This window comes from Taudactylus pleione, unplaced genomic scaffold, assembly GCF_031769625.1.
Source record: "Taudactylus pleione unplaced genomic scaffold, aTauple2 ptg000333l, whole genome shotgun sequence".
NCBI lineage: Eukaryota > Metazoa > Chordata > Amphibia > Anura > Myobatrachidae > Taudactylus > Taudactylus pleione.
In genome coordinates this window covers 9261502-9285832 of record NW_028284734.1, presented here as the reverse complement: position 1 = coordinate 9285832, position 24331 = coordinate 9261502, and the positions used below count along the sequence as shown (strand labels likewise).

General features: G+C 46.1%; 1 protein-coding gene across 5 annotated transcripts in view; it reads left to right on the top strand.

Moving 5' to 3' along the window:
• The first annotated feature begins 7600 nt into the window (after nucleotides 1-7600).
• The window catches only part of GTF2H2C (GTF2H2 family member C), a 92271-nt gene continuing 75540 nt past the window's right edge, over nucleotides 7601-24331 (top strand). For 4 of the 5 annotated variants that reach the window (XR_015869498.1, XM_088443703.1, XM_088443705.1 and 1 more), the window contains exons 1-6: nucleotides 7620-7747; nucleotides 11203-11289; nucleotides 11375-11452; nucleotides 13864-13900; nucleotides 13986-14072; nucleotides 16586-16636. Coding sequence is in view for 4 of the 5 variants with exons in the window: in XM_088443703.1 (XP_088299829.1) it covers nucleotides 11234-11289; nucleotides 11375-11452; nucleotides 13864-13900; nucleotides 13986-14072; nucleotides 16586-16636 (309 nt within the window). In the remaining variant the exon portion in view is untranslated. Of the gene's footprint in view, nucleotides 7748-11202; nucleotides 11290-11374; nucleotides 11453-13863; nucleotides 13901-13985; nucleotides 14073-16585; nucleotides 16637-24331 lie in introns of all 5 variants that reach the window. The other variant, XM_088443706.1, reaches the window with a different exon arrangement.

The following is a 24331-nucleotide window of genomic DNA, read 5'->3' as shown; positions in this document are numbered from 1 at the left end:
ATCCCCCCTCCCTCACAGACAGATCTTCCCCCACTAGAGCAGCAGATCCCTCCTCCCACACATTACAAGTGGCCCCACAGGCCAATCCACCCCTTGCTGCCACATAGCCTCGCATACACACTGCTCAATAGCCTCACACACACACAGCCCCCATAGCCTCACACATACACTGCCCCATAGCCTCACACTCACACTGCCCCCATAGCCTCTTACACACACACTGCCCCCATAGCCTCACACGCATACACTGCCCCCATAGCCTCACACATACACTGCCCCCATAGCCTCACACATACACTGCCCCATAGCCTCACATATACACTGCCCCCATAGCCTAGCCTCACATGCATACATTGCCACACATACACACTGCCCCCAAAGATTCACACACACACACTACCCCCACAGCCTCACACATACACTGCCCCATAGTCTCACACATACACTACCCCCAAAGCCTCACACACACACTGCCCCATAGTCTCACACACATACACTGCCCCATAGCCTCACACACATACACTGCCCCATAGCCTCACACACACACACACACACACACTACCCCCATAGCCTCACACATACACTGCCCCATAGCCGCACACATGTACTGCCCCCATAGCCTTGCACGCACATACTTTGCCCATAGTCTCATGCATTCACTGCCACATAGCCTCACACACACTGCCCCCATGGTCTCACATACACATACGTACACTGGCGGAGAAAGGAGGGTGTCAACCAGACCATACATCTATAGATCTTTTGAAAAATTACCTAAGCAAGGACATTCCGGACCCTCAGCCCCCACAAACCTAGAAGTGAAGAGGTTAGGCAAAGGAACCCTTTCCCTGCAGGATGATACATTTCCCCACCACAAGGTGGCACTGAATGGGTTAAGGCCCATGAAGGGGCATTATGGTCCCAGGAATCTCCATACAGGGGCCACCCTAAACCATGCAGAAGGTGTACCTCCCCCCAGTACTAACAAGCTTTAGTCATTTAACCCCTGCCCCCCTCCCTTCCTTAACAAAGCTTTAGGAGAGGTGAGAGGCACAGGGGGAAGGTGTGATGCACCTCCACACCTATACACCATACACTGAATGGTGTATCAGGTAAGTGATTTATGGTTAATCCAAATACAAATTTGGGGGTAACCACCTGTCCATATCCCAGGGGCCTGTGCCCTTTGCCAACACACACAAGGCACCTCTTATCCCTGGGGACCCTAACTCAAGTACCTCCTCCTGCAGCTGCTCCAGCCTTTGTGTCTTGCTTGCGCTGTTCTATGTGGTGGCTCACCTGCTCGCAGCAGCAGCAGCCCGCAATGCATTGGAGGAGAACGCAGGCCACTGCTGGGCTGGGAGCAGTAGGATGGGCTGGGAGCAAAAAAAAGAATCCCCCCAGCCCTGTTTGACTCCACTCCTGGCTTCCCCTGCCTGATCTCCCAGGCAGCCAGCCCCGATTGTTTCCCCTTCACTCTGTCCCCTTCCGAGGCTGTGAAGTTACAGTTTAACTTCACAGCCTGGGGAGGGGAAAGAATGGAGAGGAGACAATCGGGCCGGCCGGCGGGTGGGTGGGCTGACTGGCTGGCAGGTATGGCATCCCCCCACCCTCCTCTATGACTTACTTGCGCCGCCGCCAGCCGCAGACCTGTTCCTCCTCCGTGGTGCCTGGCATGAGAGGAGGAGCATGAGAGAGGCGGGCTGCTTCACTAGATGTAACAGGCAGCCGACGGGCTGCCTGTCATTCAAACATAAAGCAGGGACAGGCTGTGACGTGATTCAGGGGATGGGGCCACAGATTACAAGCGGCCCCACAGACCAATCGGCCCACCGGGATTTATCCCGCTGAATATAATGGCCAATCCGCCCCTGTGTGAGCGTATATAGAAATACATATTTGTGAAAAGATATATACAGATATATAGAGTATAAATGAATGCTCTTCTCTGGAAATGCACTGCCCCCATTATGGAAATTGTAACCCCTTTTTGGATGCTTTTATGGGAAACTATGATGAACCTGGCAGAATATCAAAAGTGGTATCTGGCATCAGAATGATGGATAAACTGCAAACTAGAGAGCGGACTCAAGGCATGTACCACTCCTTTCACTCCACTTTTAGATTGTCCTTGCTTCACATACTAGTAATCGTGCAACAAGAGCCCATGCAACTGGGATTCTCTTGACCAATCCCTAATGAATGGGAAAAGAGATTTAAGCACAATCTATGCCTGTATTGCGCTGAGCCTAGTCATCTAACAGCAGAATGCCCCAAGTGTTCATGAAACAGCAAAGTCTAACTGGTTCCGGAAGGGGCATATAAGGTAAATCCTCTGTTCTCTCTCCAGTAACATCAGCTCCAGAAATTGTTATCACAGTCACTCTGTGCTACCGCAGCAGAGGTAATCCTAGCCACCTTACTGGTGCAGCTTATAATTAACCATCACATCTTCAGTGGTCTCACCCAGGTGCTAGATTGTGCAATATTGCTGACAGCTATTAATAATGGCAAGATTACGCTGCAAAATATTTGGAGACCTTTTCTTGCTTGGTTATTCCAAAGGCATTTGACTCAGTAGTCCTTGGCCTCATCAATGTTCCCCAATGCCCGACTGGTATTCTACTCAAGAAATTGTTTAAATAAAAAATAGAATTTTTTTTTTATATATATCTTTGTCTTAAGAAAAGATACTTTATTTAAATAAAAAAGCATTTTCTCCTGTAAGGATCTTTGAGAGTGCAATAGCCTTAGGAAGATAGAAGTATCACCGCTGCCCTTGACAATAGGCCTGGGCAGCATGGTGTGTAATACCCCACTGGGAAAAATACAGATGGTATGGTGCAGGTGTAACTGGCGGCAATTCAGACCACACTCACAGAGAGGCAAGGGTTCCCCAATCAGACACAGACAATGGGAGACAAAATTCATGCAAAAGCTATATGGATTTATTTTTAGTAACCCACAATTACTGAAATGGGTCAGTGTTATAGAACAATAGGTTTGGTACAATAAACACACAATAAATCACATAAATTACAATAACAAACTTACTGCTTTTCTAATTGAGTATTCCTATACTAAATTAGCAATGTTCTTTTCAAATTAATAGAATGTCCCAATAACCTAAGATAGATGACATGTCCTTTATAACCCAGGTTACGGGTAACTCCTTGTGCAAACGTTTGGGCCCTTAAAGCGTATTTACAACTGAATGGCAAGCAGCAATGTTGCAGTGTTGATATATATATAATTATATATATATATATATAATTATATATATATTAGGAGCAGTGTCATAGAAGTTATGTGTAATAATGGATTCCTCTCACCAAATCTGAGGACCAAAATTAGGATGATACTTTCTCTTCAAAAGGTAGCCACAGTGAACAATTGGACAGGACTCTCAGCTTGGCTTACTATGTGGCACTATAAGTCCCAGCCACTCTTCTATTTTTTCCTCTGTCTCTGTTACTACAGCTGTTCATCACTCTGCAAAGGCGTCCCCTCAGCTCTCCTCTCTCCACAGCTCCAACTGTCACTGACCTGACACTGGTCATGTCTCCTGCTGCTCCTGGTCTCTTCAGTAGCCGCAGAGTCCGCCGGGACTTGTCTGCCAATGTAATGCCAAGTCAGACGTAATAACTCACATAGTGGGGTATTACAGGTGTAATGGTTAGCATTACAGCACTGAGGTCTTGTGTTCGGCTTCCAACATGGCGCTAACTGTGTGGAGTTTGTATGTTCTTCCTGTGTTTGTGTGGGTCAGGGAGCTCAGGTTTCCTTCCACAATCCAAAAACATACTGGTATGTATGCTCACAAAAATTAACCCTAGTGTGTATACATGTGTAGTTATTATAGATTGTAAGCTCCACTAGGGCAGGAAGTGATGTGAATGGCCAATCCTTTGTAAAGCGCTGCGGAATATGTTTGCGCTATATAAATAAATAAATAATTGCTCATGTTTTGCAAAGTGAACCCTTTACTAGAAAGCTGGCAAAAGCTATTACCGGCAATACTCTGCGATAGCTATCACAGAGAGAAGCCCTTCCCTGGCAAAATCTGGTATTTTCACTAGAGAAAATAGTTTTATCCCTATAATAAATAGGTCTCTTGGTATATAGCTGATAAAATAACATTTTACTTTAGAGCAGTGGTTCCCAAACTTTCTTGAATCACGGCACCCTTGAGTATCAGCACTTTATTCATGATGGAACCCCGAGGCCAAAAGTTTCTAATTGAGAAACCTGTCATCCTTAGGGTCAGTTATGTGGTGGTGACCAGGGTTGGGCTTCTGTTTGTCCACATAGGTTATGATTGGCAGCCACCAGCACTGATTTTTCCTATCAACCAATCAGATTACCCCTAACTCTGAGCTTACCTCAACGCCAAGTTAATAATTACTAATGCTGGGCATACACGGCCAGATAAAATGTCTGTCAGACCGACAGACATTTTATCTGGCAGCCTGCCAGCCGCAGATGTCGCCGGCATACACTGTGAGATTTCTCTCACAGTGTATCAGCCCAACATCCGCGCTCCGCCCCCAGGGGAGGAGACATTTCCCTGTTCCTTCCGTAGGAAGGAACACAGGAAATATCTGTCTGTCGGCCGCGGCTGGGCATACACTGCCCGATGCGGCCGACAGTTTACCGGGAAATATAGCATAGGAAGGGCATGCTGGACAATCCGGCATGCCCGACCGAGCAATATTTAACCCTCGGTCGTTCCCCCACACGCTACAATTATCGGGGCGATCCGCCAATATCAGGCGGATCGCCCCGATAATTGTAGCGTGTATGGCCAGCATAAGCGTGACAGATAATAACTGTTACAAATGCCAGAAGAATTGTAACACTGTCTATGCTTGTGCCGTAACATACAAGAATTTAAAACAAACAAACAAACAAAAAAAACCAATAGATTATATTATGTTGTCACCTACATTTTTCATTCACCATAACTTCTGATTGGATATTTTGGAACATCGATATAAGCACCTTTCTGAAGGAAACATAAATGTAATGATAACAACCACCCTTCACATACTGAAAGTGATATTATCAGTAAGGATAGCTTGGGTATGGTGATTAGTAAAGCTGGGCATACACATCCAGATAAAATGTCTGTCAGACCGACAGACATTTTTTCTGCCAGCCGCAGATGTCCGCGGCATACACTGTGAGATTTCTCACAGTGTATTTGGCCGACATCTGTGCTCCGCCCCCGGTGGAGGAGATAGTTCCCTGTTCCTTCCATGGGAAGGAACATAGGAAATGTCGGTCTGCCGGCCGCGGCTGGGCATACACTGCCCGATGCGGCCGACAGCTTACCCCCTAAATATCGCATCGGACAGGCATGCTGGACAATCCGGCATGCCCGACCGAGCAATATTTAACCCTCGGTCTTCCACACACACACTACAATTGTCGGGGCAAACTGCGGATATCGGGCGGATCGCCCCGATAATTGTAGCGTGTATGGCCAGCTTATGTTACCTTATCTCTTTCATATGGGTTGGTGGAAGCACTTGTAATAAGGAAAAGTTAACTAGTAAATTCTGTAATGTTTGTATGTCTTATGGTAACACTTTACCTATTAATATTATTTTTATTTACATGGTGCCACAAAGTACCTGCAGGACGTACAGGGGTTAACAATACATAGAAATACAAAAATTCTTCTTAACAACTGTTTACAACTCATATCAATGTATGACATGGAAATATTGGCAGGTGGCACTCCCTTGTGAACTTTTAAACTCATGATAAATTTATGAAAGGTCAGGTTAACACTCACAGAGACTAATGAATTCACATTATATTGGATGTTATTCTAACTATAACACTGTTTTGTATCTTGTTTCTGAGGTGAAACTTCTAATTAAGAAAACAAATACAAAAATTAAGAAAATGTAATAAGAAACCAACAGATAATTTTTCCATGCGTTTTTGCTTTCTTTAATAGCATTCAGACTAAGATGAATGTGCACCTCTGCTTGGATCTACAGATATTCTACTACACGGGCGGGACGCAAGGCACAGCTTCGTTGCATAGTCTGTGGCGTGCCAAATGGGGCTATTTGGCGCAATTTTTGCATAGGTGTATATGGACACATGGCGGTAAATTTACTAAGGTGGGAGTTTTTAGACGTGGAGATGTTGCCCGGAGCAAGCAATTAGATTCTAGCTATTATCTTCTAGAAGGTGCTAGTTACATGTTAAGAAGAATATGACTGGTTGCTATTGGCAACATCTCCACTTCTAAAAACTCTCACTTTAGTAAATTTACCCCATGTACTCTACATCTTCAGTGACCCCGGAGACTGGTTGCTCAAACCTATTTACTCAGTCTACCAGCTGTTTTATGACCAGCCCTTGACAATGACTTGTGGGTGAAATAATCATTCTATAGGGTCAATGCAATTAGCCACGAGGGGTGCGAATGGGATGCGTTTTGACATTGCCATGGTGTTCAAACGCTGCCAACGGTACCGCATCTTGCACCCCTCGTGGTCCTCTTTTAGGTTGAATTCGCTAAATTTTGTATGCAGCCATACGGGGCTGCGAACTGTTTTGAGCTGATTCAGGCTGCCGTCAAGCGCGGCCGTTGTCGCGATGACTCACACCCGCGAGTGCATCGTGCATAATATGATTGATTCCAATGTGCTTTTGGCCACCGTGGTTTAAAAACAATAGTATCTGCTCCAACTATAATCTACCCTGACCTTCTACAGCACACAAAAGGAATGGAGTAAAAATACGTGTAAGTGGGCAATCCCAGCAGCAAGGAAATGGTTAGGTCTAGACTATAGAGGGCTGATGGCCCTGTGACGTCACACCCACGTGACTCGGCCTGAAAGGGGGAGGGGCGGTGATGGTAACGGGGGACCAAAAGTGTCCGCTCGCCACGCTTCGGGCACGGTGGCTCGCCACAGATATTTATTCCCCCTCTATGCCCTAGTGGATGGTAACGCAGGAGCTGTCCAGCCTCCTGCAGCGGTCACGTGGTGTCTACGTCACAGAGGTCCCTTCTCCAACTTGGAAATAGCAGCAACCGCTAGGGGTAATGCATCTGATAAGTATGCTGGCCTCAGGCCTGTCCTGGTATCTCCAGTAAAACACAGAGAACTTGCATATGAGCAGGTTTTCCCTGACTTGTGGTTCATTGACTGATGGAGTACAGCTTATATATATTTATTTATAAATTTACAGTAGTGTATCCAGAACTTTCTATATTCACTCTGTGGATTTGAATTGAAATGGATCCTTAAAGCAGCTCTTAGTGGGCCCTGGAGAAACAAGATAGAACAAGTCATATGTAATTCTGATATGTTATTATGCTTACCCCTTGTACAACTGTGTGGTGCTCAGGTAATAAAAGATAATACTTAAAATAGTGATAATAGGTCTGCAGCAATGTACTACATCTCAGGATCCTTTACTAACATAAGAGGGATATATAAGCTTCCTCAACTCAAGCCTGCACTGTCAGGTCTTCAGCAGGACAACAGTGCTAGTATAGGTGAAGGAGAGGGGCTGGCATTAAACATTCTGCTAATTCATGGGTATTATGGGAGACTACATGGTATAGGTTGTGCTGCTGTAATAATTATCAGCTACAGGAAGGAAGTGTAGCCGGAACGTCTGTTCAGTGCAATTGTTTCCACGGGGAGCTGTGCGGCGTTACACACGTGGCAGGTACACTGGAGAGGAGAGCAGAGCAGTACTAAGGACCTGTATACAGGTCAGGTGATGATATGTGTCATACATGTCAGTGCGAGGGATGTGTGCAGCAGCGGTATAATGTGTCATGCTTACTCATATAGTGATATGATGTGGGGTCTGTGTCCTGCGTGCACCAGACTAGTCCCCTATACTCATTGCATGGCTGGGGAATACATGTATATCAGACACATGACATTTATATAACACAGATGTATAGTCTCACTAATCCAATCCGATTATCTCACATCTAAGTCACATACATGTATAGTCACACTAGCTATTACCTGACATGTATATAACACACATACAGTCTGTTGTCTGAGAGATCACATGTCATGTATAGTCACACAGTACCAAGTATTATTTGACATATCACGTACATGTATAGTCACACGGTGTATTGAGGCAGTTATCTGCTGTTTATATCACATGTATAGTTGCTCTGTACCAAGTCTGTTATCAGACATATCACATACATGTAAAGTCACACACAGTACTAAGGCTGTAATCTGACATTTATATTACAACCATGTATAGTCACACACAATACCAAGGCTGTTATCTGACATGTATATAACGGGCGGTATTCAATTGTTTCGCGCCCCGACAGCAGCTATTCAATTGTTGCTCCTGTCAGGCGCGATCAGCTGCCGGCGCATCATTTCAGCTCGCAGCCCCAGGAGGGTGCGAGCTGAAATGGGTGAAAAGTAAACCCGACCACTATGGGCGCGATCAGCGTGAAAATAGGCATCAATTGAATAGCGCCCCGCAATCTCCTGTCACTTTAGACGGGAGATCCGGACCGCGAAAACAATTGAATACAGTACACACTGGGCGATTAAAGTGGACGACTGAACGATAACGATATCGTTATCGTTCAGTCGTCCACTTTATCGTCCATTTTTAACACCAAAACGAACCATAACGACGACGCGCGTTCCCGCGGGTCGTTCGTCATTATCGTTCATCGAGTAAACATGCAGGCCAACCTGACGATGTTGTCAGGTTGCTGCATGTTGGGGAATTGGGCAGAGAACCCGGCGCTGAACCATATCGTTCATGATATCGTTCAGCGGCTGAGCTCAATGTCATGAACGACATTGAGCACACCCTGCCGGGGACACACTAGACGAAATCACTCGGAGCATATCGTCTAGTGTGTACACTCCTTAAGTGTTTGTTGTGTCACATTTTCCTAAAGCAGGACACAGGAGGAAAGTAGAGTCAAGGGCAATGCTACTAGTATCAAAATCTCAGACTAGTGAGTATCCAGCACGCTGCCTAGTCAGTCAGAGCTGCCTCCTTATTGCTGGACAGGCTGTTTATTACATCTCCATATGGTCAATGACACCACTGATGGGGCAGAACATGGCTGAACCCTGGGTCACCTACTGCTCCAGTAGCCTCAATGACCCCTATTAAAATCCACGACTGGTTATAAATTGAGACTTGGATTATGGTTCACTGTAATATTCCGGCAGTGAATCGGATTTCAGCTGATTCATTCTGATTCTCTGCCAGATGGACCTGCTTGCCCCAATACCCTGCCACGCAGCTGTACTGGCATCCAGGGCAATGGGGAACAGGACATAGGCTACAGGTGGATTTGGGAAGCAAGCACAGAAACACTACTGTGATCATTCTGTCTCCAGTCTTCTGTATATGTTCTGCTTCCTATAGGCCACAGTATAATTTCTTGCAGGCCGTTTATATATGCCTCACATGCTTTAACTTATACAGTACCATCTGTACCAGAGGTTCTCAAACTTGGTCCTCGGTACCCCCAAACAGTGCATGTTTTCCAGGTCTCCTCAATATCAATAGTGATATAATTATTTCTACCTGTAGATCTTTTAAAACATGTCGGTGAGTAATGAATACACCTGGGTCCCTGCTGGGTGACCTGGAAAACGTGAACTGTGTGAGGTCCTGAGGACCGAGTTTGAGAACCTCTGATCTATATCATATTTTATCTGACTGGTATAAGTATTAATCATTTTATTCAATCAGAGAATGGATTGCTTTTGCAAAGAAAATAAATGAGAAATATATAAAGGTAATAGTTTTCAAACAAAGCAACCTTAGAGCATTGGAATATAAAAGTATCACTTAGTTCTATTAACAAAAGTCCTCTTCCCTCCATCCATCCAAGTCCTCCTATGCATCCATCCATTCTAATACAAGAGGGGTTTGTTGTGGCTGCAACTAGAATGGTTTGTATGTAGATGGGAGCTCGTAGCTTTCTATGTATTACTAAGAAATGTGACCCATTTGTATTCCAGTAGAAACCTAATTCTGGGTGTAAAAGTTTATAAAACTTAGCAGTTTTGTTAATCATGAAGTTCAGTTGTAAATATACATCATGGCAGCATTGTGGAGAAGAAGAATGGGACACTGTTTAAACCCCATTGTTGGCTCCTTGTGACCTTTAAAGTAGTAGTATTTTTTTTCCCACCTATGATGCAGGCACACATATAATGCCATGCATGGAACTTGTGTACAGTATTATGCACTATATTACAATAGTCAATATGGCTTAAAATGTAGTTTTGTGGAATAGATGAAAAGATATATATATGCATAAATGAAAAATGCACCAATTGACACTGACATGTTTATACATGCCATAAATGATGGAATTAACCCTAACCAATGTGATTGGCTGTGTTCTCTCGTCTAGCCTCTGGTGGCAGACCAAGTAAAAATTGCTGGTGACTTTGAGCACTTATTAATCAGTCCCAGGTACCAGGAGGGAACTCTTACACTGCCCAAAACCCGGGTCAGGCTGCAGTGGAAACGGCTCCCCAAAAAAATAACCCGGCAATCCTACCCAGGTCTCGACCAGGGTAGGACCCGGGTTAGATGGCAGTGGAAACGGACCCTACCTGGGTTAGGTGACCCGGGTACATTTCTAGACGGTGATTGAGGCCCTTTGTGACCTCATCTTTGTGTGCCTAAAAAAAGTAAATTTTTAATGACATCTATAGTGTTCTACAGGGCTGACCCGGGTTTAGTGGAAACGGGGCTGACCTGGGAATAACCCAGGTCGAAGTGCAGTGGAAAAGTGTCTGAAGCTGGGTCCGACCCAGGTTGGACCAGTGTTCAAAATGTCGGGTTCGACCCGGGATTTTGGTGGAAAAGGGATAGTAATACCATTGAATTACCACTGAAAGTTTGTTTTGACAAGGTGTAATCTAGTGGGAAATACGTTCTGATGTTGTCACAGATTATAATGGAAAGTAAATATTTTATTTTAGGAGTGGGGGGGGGGGGTCATTTATGTTCCTTTCCTCTTTGGATACTAAGGGGGTAAATGTAAAAGCCTGCAATATTTTGCCCATTTAGGTGCTAGATTTGCAGTTTATTAAATTTACCACAATTTTGTTAATGTCCAACATACATTATCACTTTCATTCATTCACAGTTAAATACTGATTGAATAATGGTATTTAAAAGTTTGTTCTTATATTATAGTAAAGAATCTTATTGGTCAGATAAATTAAACATGGATGAAGAACCGGAAAGAACCAAGCGATGGGAAGGTGGCTATGAAAGAACTTGGTAAGATCTTTTTTCTTTTGGTTGGATATTGCTCCGGTATGTTATTTATCAGTTTGCTTCAAATTAATGTTTTTCTTTACTTCAGGGAGGTTCTCAAAGAAGATGAGTCGGGATCTCTGAAGGCCACAATTGATGACATTCTCTTCAAAGATAAAAGGAAAAGGTCATTGTTATGTTGTTTGCCTATCATATCAGATTCTAACTGCGGTGCTGATTCCAAATAGGACACTGGTTGTGCTAGATTGGCTCTAATTTTTTAGATTCTTGGACGAGAAACAAGAAAAACACAATAGACAACTGTGTACTGACTGCTGGTTGGGTGGCTGATCACTTATATACTTAGAGGAGTATTCACTGGAAAAACAAGGATTTACTAGCCGCATAGAGCCTGTTTCAGAGTTGTGCGTTATGCCAATGCTTTCTCAAATGGAGTGTTTGTTTGTTTTTTGCCACTGCTCATGCGTCATGGTACATTACCATAGTCACACGCTGAAGATTTTTATTCGCAGTGTGATTGACAGTCAGGGAGCGTTTGGGGGGAGGCAACGGGGAGTGTTGGCTAAAAACGAAGGCATGTATCGACCATTTCGGAGCCGCATCTCATCCTGCATCTGCGATCCCGTACGCAGGAAACATGGCTCCGGTGTCTGTTACTGTGCCCATTCAGAGTGACCATGGGCTCACTCAGGAAGTCGATGATGGCATGTTCTGCTTCTGCAACTCTAAATCAGGGGGTCATTCAGACCCGCGAGCGAGCAAAGGATGCTCGCAAGCGGGTCGATGTTGTGCAAATGCGCACGATGGAGGGAACTCCGTCGTGCACATGCGCGAGACCCGGCGAGCGACGAGGAATACGTCGCTCGGGGTCTCGCACCAAAGGGGGCGTGCTGTCGATGGTGAGTGACAGCACACCCCCTTTGGTGGGCGTGCCAGGGGCGTGGCTGCCAGACGGAGGCGTTCCCATGGGAACGCCTACCGTCTGAAGCCGGCCCCACTGACATCAGTAATGATGTCAGTGGGAGTGATTTTGGCTCTACCGCAGGGTCTCGTCGCAAGCCCGATGGTCGCGATGGTCTTGACCATCGCGACCATCTTTTTGGCCGCTTGCATATGCTGTGGGTGGTCACCCACAGCTATGCGAGCGGCCAGAAGACCGCTCCATTTTCAGGGAGGAGGGCACTGATTCAGAGCGAGCGCTCTGGTCAGAGCGTTCGGCTCTGAATCAGGCCCTCAGTCCCTTAGGCAGGCACTATCACTATTAGGGTACTGTGGAGTCCATTGCAAAGTATGGTAGTAATTGTGGAATCACCTGATGGATTTCAAAATAAATTGTGTGCCTTTCAATAGGCCTAATGAGACCAGAAAAGGCTGATTCAAGGAATAAATCTAATTGTGTGGGGTTGGGAAGGAATCGCCCAATGTACGCTTCTTGGGATGTTGTTTTTTCTTTCTCTAGATCAATACGTGTAGAGTTTATAATGTATTAGTCGATCAAGTCTAAGCTTTTCTAAACACAAGATCATGTATTGCAGTTGTTCATGGATCACAGTTGCTTTGCCTCCACTAACCTCTATCTAGGAACCTGAGCTACATGATTCACAGGCAAATACGGCTGACTTGTTATAGCAAACGTTCATAGCAGCCATTTCCAGAAGTTATTGTCACTATGCTTGGTCACATTTCATGTTCGCTGCATAATTGGTACCATCTGTGGCTGGTTATATTAAGGCTTAAGCTATAAGGCACAAAAGGAAGCCATAAAGATAAAGTAATACATTTAGTAAATTTTGTAGGCTGGCACACACAAACTGATAGACTGGTTAGATAAAAGTGGAACACGTTTTTTAACACTGTGGTTGAATTTAATGTATATTGACACACTTTTGCTAGAATTGCCCCTCTTAAAGATTATTGTAAATAAATAAAGAACTAAATATCTGAAAGACGTAAATTATTTGACAATACTAACAAACATTGATAATAATACTAAGAAACATGCAATCTGGAGTCTGAGTGAAGTATAAAGCAAACTGTTGCTTCCAATAGGCTATTTAATAGTGGAGCCTAGAACCTCTAGTACTTGGCCTCATGCTGGGCTATCACTAATAGCTTGCAGAAGCTAGTGGTGCAGATTTGCAGGCTTGTCGTATTATCTCTGTGCTACTGTGAGCCTTTAGGTAAGTGGTGCGACAACAAACCTCATCTGTAGTACTGCACAGTAGGCAAGTCTGATTAAAATAGATTGTCATTATTGATGGGGTCTCAGAAGTGTGCAGGTCAGGCTGGTAATTCATTTAGAACAGATACGCCCCTATAACATCAATTATTTCATAGTTTCCTGACATGTACAATTTTAGTATAATGAAATCCAGTATGTGTATGTTACTCAAGGTCCAGAATACATTAATAGGGTCCTCACACACATTATCAGTTTGAAGACTATGTGTAATAATTACATGGCCTGAAACATTACAAAATTATTGACAGACGAGTGCCAACAGTGCTTACCATCTACCATTAGAATATACCATGGACTGTATAAATGAACTTACCTGCATGTATGCATTCTTACAGGGTTTTTACTAACCGCGGACAGGTTCGGCTGGGAATGGTAAGCATCAGTTGTTTTGAAATGTTTTCAGATTTAGATGTTATTGGTTGGCTTGTGCTTATAATGTGTAATTATGACTTACTAGATGCGCCACATGTATGTGATAATTGATGGATCAAGAACAATGGAGGAGCAAGATCTGAAACCTAACCGACTTACCAGCACGTTGAAGGTAAGTTGAGAGCTTAGTTCTGTCTCTTTTTTTATAGAATACTACAGGCATAATGCATGGACAGAAAGTAAATTGTGCTCACTGTAATCCGTACCAGCCTTCTTCAGAATTGTTATTTTTTTTGTCTTAATGACCCACTAAACCTTATGGGATCAATTTACTAAGCAGTGCTAGGAGACAGAGTGAAAAGTGATAAGGTGCCAACCAATCAGCTCCCAACTGTCATTTTTCAAACACAGCCTGTAACATGGCAGCTGGGAGCTGATTGGCTGGCACCTTATCACTTTTCACTCTGTCTGCTAACACTGCATAGTAAATAGACCCCTAAGTCTAGTGGATTCCATATAAACAGTTATTTTGTGACTTTCAGAAGTAAGTGCTGCTACAACGCTTGAGACTCAGGAACACGTACATGAACCTTTCATCCATTCCAGGGTAATCTACAGCGTTACTAGAAAGTGTGTGATTTCCCTCAGCATTTTCTACATCTTTGCTTAAATTTTCCCATTCTGTGTTCAGATATTTTTAAGCCATTAAAATAGATCAAGAAAACGTAATAAATCAAAAAATACACAATAACATATACTTTTTCATTAATTTATTGTTCAAGATGATCCAACATTAAATGTCTTTGTCGGAAAAATTATGTGAACCTCTATGATTCAGCAACTAGTGTGGTCCCCCTCCCGCCTTGAGCTGCATTAACTTCAATCAACTGCTGAAGTAATTGTTGATCAGTTCCCCATATTGACTTAGAGGATTTTGGTCCATTCCTCCTTACAGAATTCCTTAAACTCATAGATGTATGTGGGCTTCTTGCATGATCACTCTGCTTCAGGAACTGCCACAACATATCTATTGGATTAATAGTGTCCATTCTAGCACCCTGCATCTGTCACAACCTGTGCAGTTCTTCGTTCCTGCCTGGGGTGTCGCTCTCTGCTATGGTGTTTCTAGCACATAAACTGCTGAAGCAGTTTGTTGCATCATATTACATTGATGAAGCAGACTGGAAATGGGGAACAACTACGGTAATTTAATTTTACTTTTCCTATAAGAGGGGTTCAACCTGGGAAAGGGATCCGGCTAGCAGGCCCTAGAACTGTAGTGAAATACACAGGAGGGGGTTATTTTGGTTTATGGATCTGTCAAATGATATTCAAGTAGTCTGTGTGGAGTTTAAATATTCTCCCTTTGCTTGCGTGGATTTCCTCCGGGTACTCTGGTTTCCTCCCACACTCCAAAAATATACTGGTAGATTAATTGACTCCCCACAAAAAAAATTGACTGTAGTGTATATGTTTGTGAACATGTGATATGGAATATAGGGGTAGATGTATGATAGTGGCACTTACCTTGCCGCTGTAACGCTTTGCCTCTTTACCGAGGTGAAGCAGGAAGCACTACCGATGAGATGTAAGAACATCTCATCGGACGGAGAGGGGGAGCGTTAATTCCCCCCTCCGGCGCTACCCGCTAGAGACCACAGCACGTCAGCCTAGTGCTGACGCGCTGTGTGTCAGTCCCGGTCGACTCCACTGAGCATGCGCGGGATCTCGCAAGTATCGCGAGATCCCCGCGTGCAGCCGGCAGCCGCCGCAGCAGGGACATTGCTGTTCCTGCTGTGGGGATAGGCTAGCGCCAGGCTGTAGCTATCGATAACAGCTACAGCGGTCCGAACGGTCAGGCGATTTGACCGTTCGTACATGGCCCAGGCTATCGGCGCTGCTATCTTGTAGATAGCAGCGCCGATAATGCCAGGGGCGCGTAGCGCCCCTGTCATTTACCGCCCAGACACCCGATAATCCATCATAGAGAAGTGGTATATAACGTGCGCTGATACCGCTTCTGGGCTTCATACATCTCCCCCATAGACTGTAAGCTCCACGGGGCAGGGACAGATGTGAATGGTAAAATATTCTCTGTAAAGCGCTGTGGAATATGTGTGCACTATATAAATAACTGGTAATAATAATAATAGTCTCTTTAAATGTCTTTATGACCTTAGAAAGTATTTTCTTTTAAGAATTCTCAGCATCAGTCTGGTGATTATTAGCAATCTGATGGCTATGTCTCTGCCCTTTATGTGAGCTGTGTAATAGAGACCACCATTCTTTGTATATTCTGATCATGTGTCCTTATTATACAATACCAATGATTACATTCATTATCAGAGAGAGGTTATAGTTGACACTACAGTGCACATTTGTACATCTCACTGACAGTCACCTGTATTCCACCAAATCGCAGCATTGCTACAACTACATACCGTGCATTTATAGGACAACTTCAATTCTTTTTTTTTGCAAAATCATGTAAATTATGCCAAATCTATGTTGCATCATATGAAGGTGAAAATGCTGAGATTGTGCAACATGTACATATGAAGGCATGTGGTTTGCTGTTATGTCCTAACATGCATTGGACATATAAACAAACAAATCACTTTCTCTGCTCAGGATCTGTGTTATTACTTTCTCTGATTTAGAAATATCTTTATTTTCACTCTTTAGCTGCTGGAATACTTTGTAGATGAATACTTTGTTCAAAACCCTATAAGTCAGGTACGTGTATTGATGTTGCTCATAATTTGCATTCTGAACATAGGGCCTGATTCAGAGCCACTCGTAAGCGGCAGCTCGTTCGCTCTGAGCGATGTTTGCCCAACTGCGCATGCATACGGATCGTTATACGCATGCGCGAACCAGTCAGTGCGGCCGAAATTCATGTGCTCACAAAATAGCGAATGCCTGCTAATTTGAGTGACAGAAAGAGGCGTATGTGGGTGGTAACAGGGGAAGGTGCTTGAAAACGGGGAGTGGAGATCCGATCGCAGGCGTGCTTAAAGGTCAAAACGGGCGTTTTATGGGTGTGCATATTTAAAACAGCAGCGTCATTGACCACGTCACTGGGTTTTTTTTAAGCCAGAACTGCTCGCAAAATTGTGGTAGCAAAAACCAACCACAAGAATAGCGAGCAGTTCATACCCTGGTCGATGTACTCGATTAATCTAATAAATAGCGGACATGACGTAGGATGCGAGCGGCCAGGGGGCGTAGTTTCCCAAAAAACGACCGCAAGTTTTGTACGCTCGTTCAGACCTAGAGGCGTGAACAGACCGCAAACAGCGAACGGTTCATTTGAATAGCCACCCCTATTTTCTGGACGAGCGAGCGCTAATTGCGTCCGGCTCTGAATCAGGCCCTTAGAGTCAATTTATGTCTGTATCTTTTACTGTTCATGGAAAGTGGAACATTCACCCACACAAAAAAACGTGGTCCGTTGAAAACATAAAATATGTACTAGTCTTTCTAAGGGGCATATCCAATTAAAGGCGAGATTTACATTTTTCCTACAGTGTGAGGTTTTATTCTACAGGTCACAGGAATTTCTTATAGGAATTAATGCAGATTTTGTTCTTGCAGCTTCATAGCAGGTGCAAAGTCAGTGACAATCCCTATTTCTTCTTCCTCCATAGGGGACACAGGCTTTACGCAGATATAGGTTGGTGGGATGCAGTCCGAGCACCACACGGTTAAACTTGTTGAGCACTCCCCCTCCCCCTATGCTCTGCCCCCAGCCACAGACACCTCAGTTTAGTGTTGGTGCCTGCAGAGGGCACAATGTGGAGCTTCATAGGTTTTACTTCTGTTTTATTTTTACTTTTTTTCTTATTACTGAGTAAGCAGCGCTAGGCATCCTATAGGATGCCCGCGGTGCTGCAGCGCTGGCGAATGGGTCAGTGTCCTCGCCCGCTGCTATGGACACAGCAGGGAGAAGCAGGGACAAGGTAAGGTGGCACTCAGCTTGCAGGGAGCCGCGTGGTCGTGGCTTTACACCGCCGGTATGGGAGACACAGGCGGTGCTGGCGGGGGGGGACCAGGTCTTCTCTGCATCCCCACTAGACCACCAGAGCACTATTAAGGAGCGGGGCACCGCGGTAGTGGCGGCCATTGCCCTGGGGTCCATGCCAGAAGGGGGAGGTAGGCTCTCCCCGTTGGCTCCTCCCCCACCCCTGGGCTCATTCCGTCATTAGAGGCACTCCGTCCCAGGGTCACTCCTCTTCCTCTCTCCCCTCCTCACAGATGCTGGGCAGCTATTTCTAGGTGCCTGCTGGTGCAGCTTGTCTGTGGAGAGTGAAGGCTCCTGTCTCCCCGTTTTCCTCGCCCTCAGCGGTCAGGTTATACATTTAGCTCCTTTCCCCCCTCTTGGGGTGGTTTGTTGAGCATTTATTGTCTTGCATTTAATATTGCAGTCCCCTTTGCTGCCTTCTGCCATAGAGCCTCCTTGGATGCAGTCTTTTGCGCAGTCAGTTCAGGGTTTAGCGCAACTGTCAGAATCTTTCAAACAGATGCTGGGAAGAGAGCGTCCTTCTAAGCGTAGACCCTCTAAAAGGGATAGCTCTGCATCCCTGTCTGATAGTCTGAAGTCTCTTCAGATCATGAAAAACATGTATCTGTTGTTTCCGATGTGGAATCTTCCTTTATTTCAGAAGATTCCCAGCCTCAAGTTGGTTAAAGCAGTTAAGTCAGTTTTGCTCATCAAGGATGTAGATCCGGCTCCTTTGTCCAATGCTCCAGTATTCAAACGTCAAAAGAATGCAGTTGTGGAATTTCCTTCTTCTGTGCAGCTTGAGGACCTTTTGGTGGAGGCCTGGTTCCACCCTAATAGGCGCTTCCTAGTTTCTAAGCGTATAACTTCCTTATATCCTTTGCCTCCTGCAGATCAGGCTAAATGGAAGTCTCCTCCCCTGGTTGATGCGCATGTTGTCCGCCGTGATAAAAATGTCACCCTTCCTCTTCCTAACTAGGCATCTCTTAAGGATCCTACGGATAAAAAGCTAGATGTTTTTTTTTAAGTCTATTTATTCTAATGCATGTGTGGTAGCTCGCCCGGCCCTTGCATCAGTCTGGGTTGGTAAGGCCATTGGTCGCTGGGCGGACGCCCTGGAAGATGGCCTTATCTCAGGTACCCACAGGAATGAGCTTTTGTCGCTGGTGGAGCATATCTGTGAAGGGGCTTCTTATCTTGGGGAAGCGGCTGTAGACACTTGTATTCTAACTTCCAAGGTTTCGGCTTCTTCAGTCTCAGCTAGAAGAGTCCTCTGACTTCGTTCCTGATGGGCGGATTCCGACTCCTAGAGGGCCTTTGAGGTTCTCCCCTTTTCAGGGGATGTTATTTTTGGACCGGAACTGGATAAAATAGTTGCTACTCTAGCAGCATCTAAGACGGTCTGTTTCCTTCCGGAACAGCTCCTAGGTTGCATTCTTCTAATTTTCGCTCCTTTTTGTCCTCTACTAATGGGTCTAAGCCAGCAGGTAAGCAGCCCTGGTCTACCAGACGCCCAGCTGCTAAGTCAGCCTGCAGCATGACGGGACGTGCCTCCACCTGGGGGTCTCCAGCGTGGGAGGCCAGCTTCTTCTTTTTTTAGAAATCTGGAAGGTGACCACGGAGGACGCCTGGAGCTTTAAAAGAGTCCATTCGCCCACTTATCAGCGGGACACGGACTTCTATACCAATCTGTTTCTGGTCCGGAAGCCGAATGGGTCTTTCTGACCGATTCTCAACCTGAAGTCTCTCAATAGGTACATACGAGTTCCCATGTTCTGAATGGAATCCCTTCGCTCCATTATTCTAGCCATGGGGCCGGGGACTTCATGGCCTCCTTAGACATTCAGAATGCCTATTTGCATGTTCCCATGCATCTCAGTCACCAGCGATTCCTCAGGTTTGCTGTCAGGAGGGTCATTTCCAGTTTCATGCTTTTGGACTTTCCACGGCTCCTCGGATCTTCACAAAAATCATGGCGGTCATAGCGGCTCATCTTTGGAACAAGGGAATCCTAATTTTTCCCTTTCTGGACGACTTGCTTTTCCTGGCCCAGTCCCCAGAGATTCTCAGGGAGCACATACGGGTCACAGTGGATCTTCTCCAGACTCATGGATGGGTCATAAATTGTAAGAAATTCCCTCTGACTTCCTCTCAGGAAATGTTGCATTTGGGGGCCTCGCTGGACTGGAGGGCTCAGCAGGTGTTCCTCCCGGAAGATGACAAGGTTCGGGACTTTCCAAGATTCGTTTGTTTTTGCGTCGCCACTGGGTGTGAATTCACTCCTGCATGCAGATTCTGGGCACCACCTTCGACATGGTGGAGTATGCCCAGTTTCATTCCCGGCCTTTCCAATTGGAAACTCTAGCCCAGTGGGACAAATCTAATCTACATCTCAGGTCTCAGATGATTGCTCTCTCTCAGGAGTTACATCACTCTCTCTTGTGATGGCTCCAGGAGTACCATCTGACCAGGCGTTATCCCTTTTGGGTTTAGGACTGAGTCCTCCTTACCACTGATGCAAGTCATCGGGGATGGGGGGCGATGTCCTGTCAGCAGACTTTCCAGGGACAGTGCTTGGCCCGAGAGATCTGATTGCCGATCAACACTCTGGAACTCCGAGCAGTTTACAGGGCCTTGTGTCTGGCTTTACCTCTGCTTCGGGGTCGCCTACATAAACCATCAGGGTGGTATTATCAGTGGTGCCGCCATGAGGGAAGTCGGCCGCATTCTTCTTTGGGCGGAGAGGCATCTTCCGTCCCTGTTAGCAATTTATATTCACGGAGTACAAAATTGTGAAACGGACTTCCTAAGCTGCTGGGGCGTTCATTCCGGCGAATGGACCCTACATCCGAACGTCTTTCATCTCTTGGTTCTTCTCTGGGGCTTGCCGAACATCGACATAATGGCGTCTCAACACAATCACCAGGTCCCGAGGTACTGCTCTCGCACCAGAGATCTGGGGGCCTTTCTGCTGGATGCTCTGGTGGTTCAGTGGACCTTTCCGCTCCTGTACATCTTTCCTCCAATCTCCCTAATTCTGCGGGTTCTCCGCAAATTGAAGTTGGAGAGCGGCATGGTGATCCTAGTCTCTTCCGATTGGCCGTGGAGGGCGTGGTATGTGGATCTTCAGGGCCGCTCCTCTGCGTCTTCCATTGCGGCCAGGTCTTCTATCTCTGCCTGTGCTTTCATCCGGTTCTGGCCTGTCTCGCTTTGATGGGGTGGCTCTTGAGACATCTGTCTTGAGAGCTAAGGGGTTCTCCAGGTCAGTCATTAATCCTATGCTCAATGCCCGTAAGCACTCTTCAGCTAGGATTTACCATTGGGTTTGGAGAACTTACTTTGACTGGTGTTCGGCTAGGAATCTTAACCCCAGGTCATTCCGTCTCTTTCAGAGGCAGATTGCGCTGCTGCCGTTTTTCAAGGTGTTCTCCACGTACAAGAGCATGTTTGTACCGCTGGTGGCTCATTGGAATTTGTCTCTGGTTCTTAGGGCCCTTCAGTCTTCGCCTTTTGAGCCGTTGGAAATTGTAGATATTTGTTGGCTTACTTGGAATACTGTCTTCCTCCTTGCCATAGCTTCTCCACAATGCAGTGTTCTCCCCAGAAATTTTTTCCAGCCGGGTGGCATCCAAAAGTAGCCGGATGGGGGCCTTCGCAATTATGCTCGCGCCGGGAAAAGGGGTATTTCCTAGACCAATCCAGCCCAACATGTCTCGGGCTGCTCCCCCACTGGCTCTCAGACAAAAGTGCCCATTATGCAGTGCCCCTTGTATTTGTGCCCTTTATACAGTGCCCCCTGTATTTGTGCCCTTTATACAGTGCCCCCTGTATTTGTGCCCTTTATACAGTGCCCCCTGTAGTTTTCCCCTTTATGCATTTGCCCCTGTAGTTTAGCTTTGCTCTTATGCAGTGCCCCCTGGCTGAAGTAGTGCCCCTATGTAGTGCCCGCAGACTGGTCCCTTATGTAGTGCTCCCAGGCTTAAATAGTGCCCCCAGGCTGGCCCCTTATGCAGTGCCCACAGGTTTAAAGTGTCCCTTATGCAGTGCCCCCAGGCTGGCTCCTAATGCATTGCCCCCAGGCTGGCTCCTAATGCATTGCCCCCAGGCTGGCTCCTAATGCAGTGCCCCCAGGCTGGCTCCTAATGCAGTGCCCCCAGGCTGGCCCCTAATGCAGTGCCCCCAGGCTGGCCCCTAATGCAGTGCCCCCAGGCTGGCCCCTAATGCAGTGCCCCCAGGCTGGCCCCTAATGCAGTGCCCCCAGGCTGGCCCCTAATGCAGTGCCCCCAGGCTGGCCCCTAGTGCAGTGCCCCCAGGCTGGCCCCTTTATGCAGTGCCCCCAGGCTGGCCCCTTTATGCAGTGCCCCCAGGCTGGCCCCTTTATGCAGTGCCCCCAGGCTGGCCCCTTTATGCAGTGCCCCCAGGCTGGTCCCTTTATGCAGTGCCCCCAGACTTAAATAGTGCCCCCAGACTGGTCCTGGCCCCAGCACTTACCTTTACTTGCTGCTCGCTCTCCCGCTCGCCGCTGCCTCGTGCTGACTGGATCTAACTAGATCCAGCAGGCGCGCGGGGCAGACTAATCACGTCGTGGGTGACGTCATAACGTCACCCGCGCAGTGCATCACTGGGAACGCTGGCCTCTGAAGTGATCATAGGCTTCTTTAGCCTCCGGTCACTTCAGAGGCCAGTGTTCCACAGCGGGGGTCGGTGGGGAAAAGTGCCGGGCGGCAGGCTGTTTCTGCCGGGCGATGCGCCCGCAGAAAGCAGCCTCTGGAGAACACTGCAATGGGTATCAGATTTGAGCGCAAATTCTTGTCGCTCTCCGTTTCTAATCTTTCACCAGGACAGAGCTGTCCTTCGAACATGACTAGGCTACCTAGCTAAGGTTGTTTCTAAGTTCCACATCAATCAAGAGATTGTGGTTCCTTCTTTCCAGGTTCCGGATTCCTCACCGGAGGAGGCCTCTTTGAATATCATGCAAGCTCTCCGGATCTACATGGACTGGACTTACTTAGGACAGATCCTCTTTGTCCTGTTTGACTATTCGCTACGCTTATGCAGCAGCAGATATTCCATCACCGGCCATGGTGATGGCTCATTCAACCCGGTCCGTGGGAACTTCGTGGGCAGTGTGACATGGTGCTTCTGTAGAGCAGCTGTGTAAAGCGGCCACGTGGTCCCATGCCAATACGTTTCTAAAGTTTTATTCTTTGGACACCATCGCCTCCCCTGATGCGGCTTTTGGGTGAAGAGTTCTCAGTGCAGCCCTTAGGGGAATAGCTTTGGAAAGTCCCTGAGTAAAGCCTGTGTCCCCTAAGGAGGAAGAAGAAAAAGATTTATGTGCTTACCTGTTAAATCCTTTTCTACGATTCCATAGGGAACACAGGGCGCCCACCCTGACCTTCCGGGGCTTTGCTCTGCTTCCGGTTCTCCTGTTCACATTTCTTGTGTGTATGCACTTGAGTGCGTTTCGGTCTTCCTTCTCCTCCTCCTTCTCGCCCCTGGCTTTAGGCTTGTTAACTAAACTGAGGTGTCTGTAGCTAGGGGCGGGGTATAGGGGGAGGGGGAGTCTGTGCTGTACTCAACAAGTTTAACCATGTGGTGCCTGGACTCCATCCCACCAACCTATACCCTGCATAAAGCCTGTGTCCCCTATGGAATCGAAGAAAAGGATATAATAGGTAAGCACATAAATCTCCTTTTTAAGGTAAAAATATCGGGGCCTGGTTCAGAACCCCTTGGACACCCCTCTAGTGACTAATTAGGCAATTGGAAGCTTTCTAGCTTAATTGGACCAATAATTACATATCATTATTGGGGTGAAATTTATTTTACTTAAATGAAAAAAAGTTTGCTTTTGTATCATTTTTAAAAAAAAATGCACAAAACAGGCTGATTTCCCCTTATTTTTTTAAACTTCCTGCGTGTTCTTGCCAGAAAAAGTAACATGCCTTATTTTTTCACTTTGTTAATGTGCCAATCGGGATCTCTCATAGCCCCAGTAATTGAAAAGATAGGAGAGTTAATTTTTGCTGTAAAAATCTCTCACATAATTGGATATGCCCCTAAAGGGCATATTCAAATAGGTGCGAAAAGTTCCGTACTTTTCGCATGCCGGACTTTACGCCGTCATCCCTGGTTTTCCATGCGAAAAAGTATTGCCCGCACATTCCCGCTGTCAGATTTGGGGAAATCAGCCTGACACCCCCCAAAAGATGCACTATCATTGGGGATCAATGTAGATGCCCCCGAATAGCCCTGCTGAAGCTATTTGGGGTCCTTAAATGCTTTCATTAGCTGCTAATTATCGTCTTTGCACAAGTGGTGAAGAATAGCATTTAGGAGGTTTGGGGTACATGAAAATGGGTACAAGTAAATTTTGGGTACATGAAAATGGATGCAAGCATGGTTACGTCGCAAAAGTGAGTTTT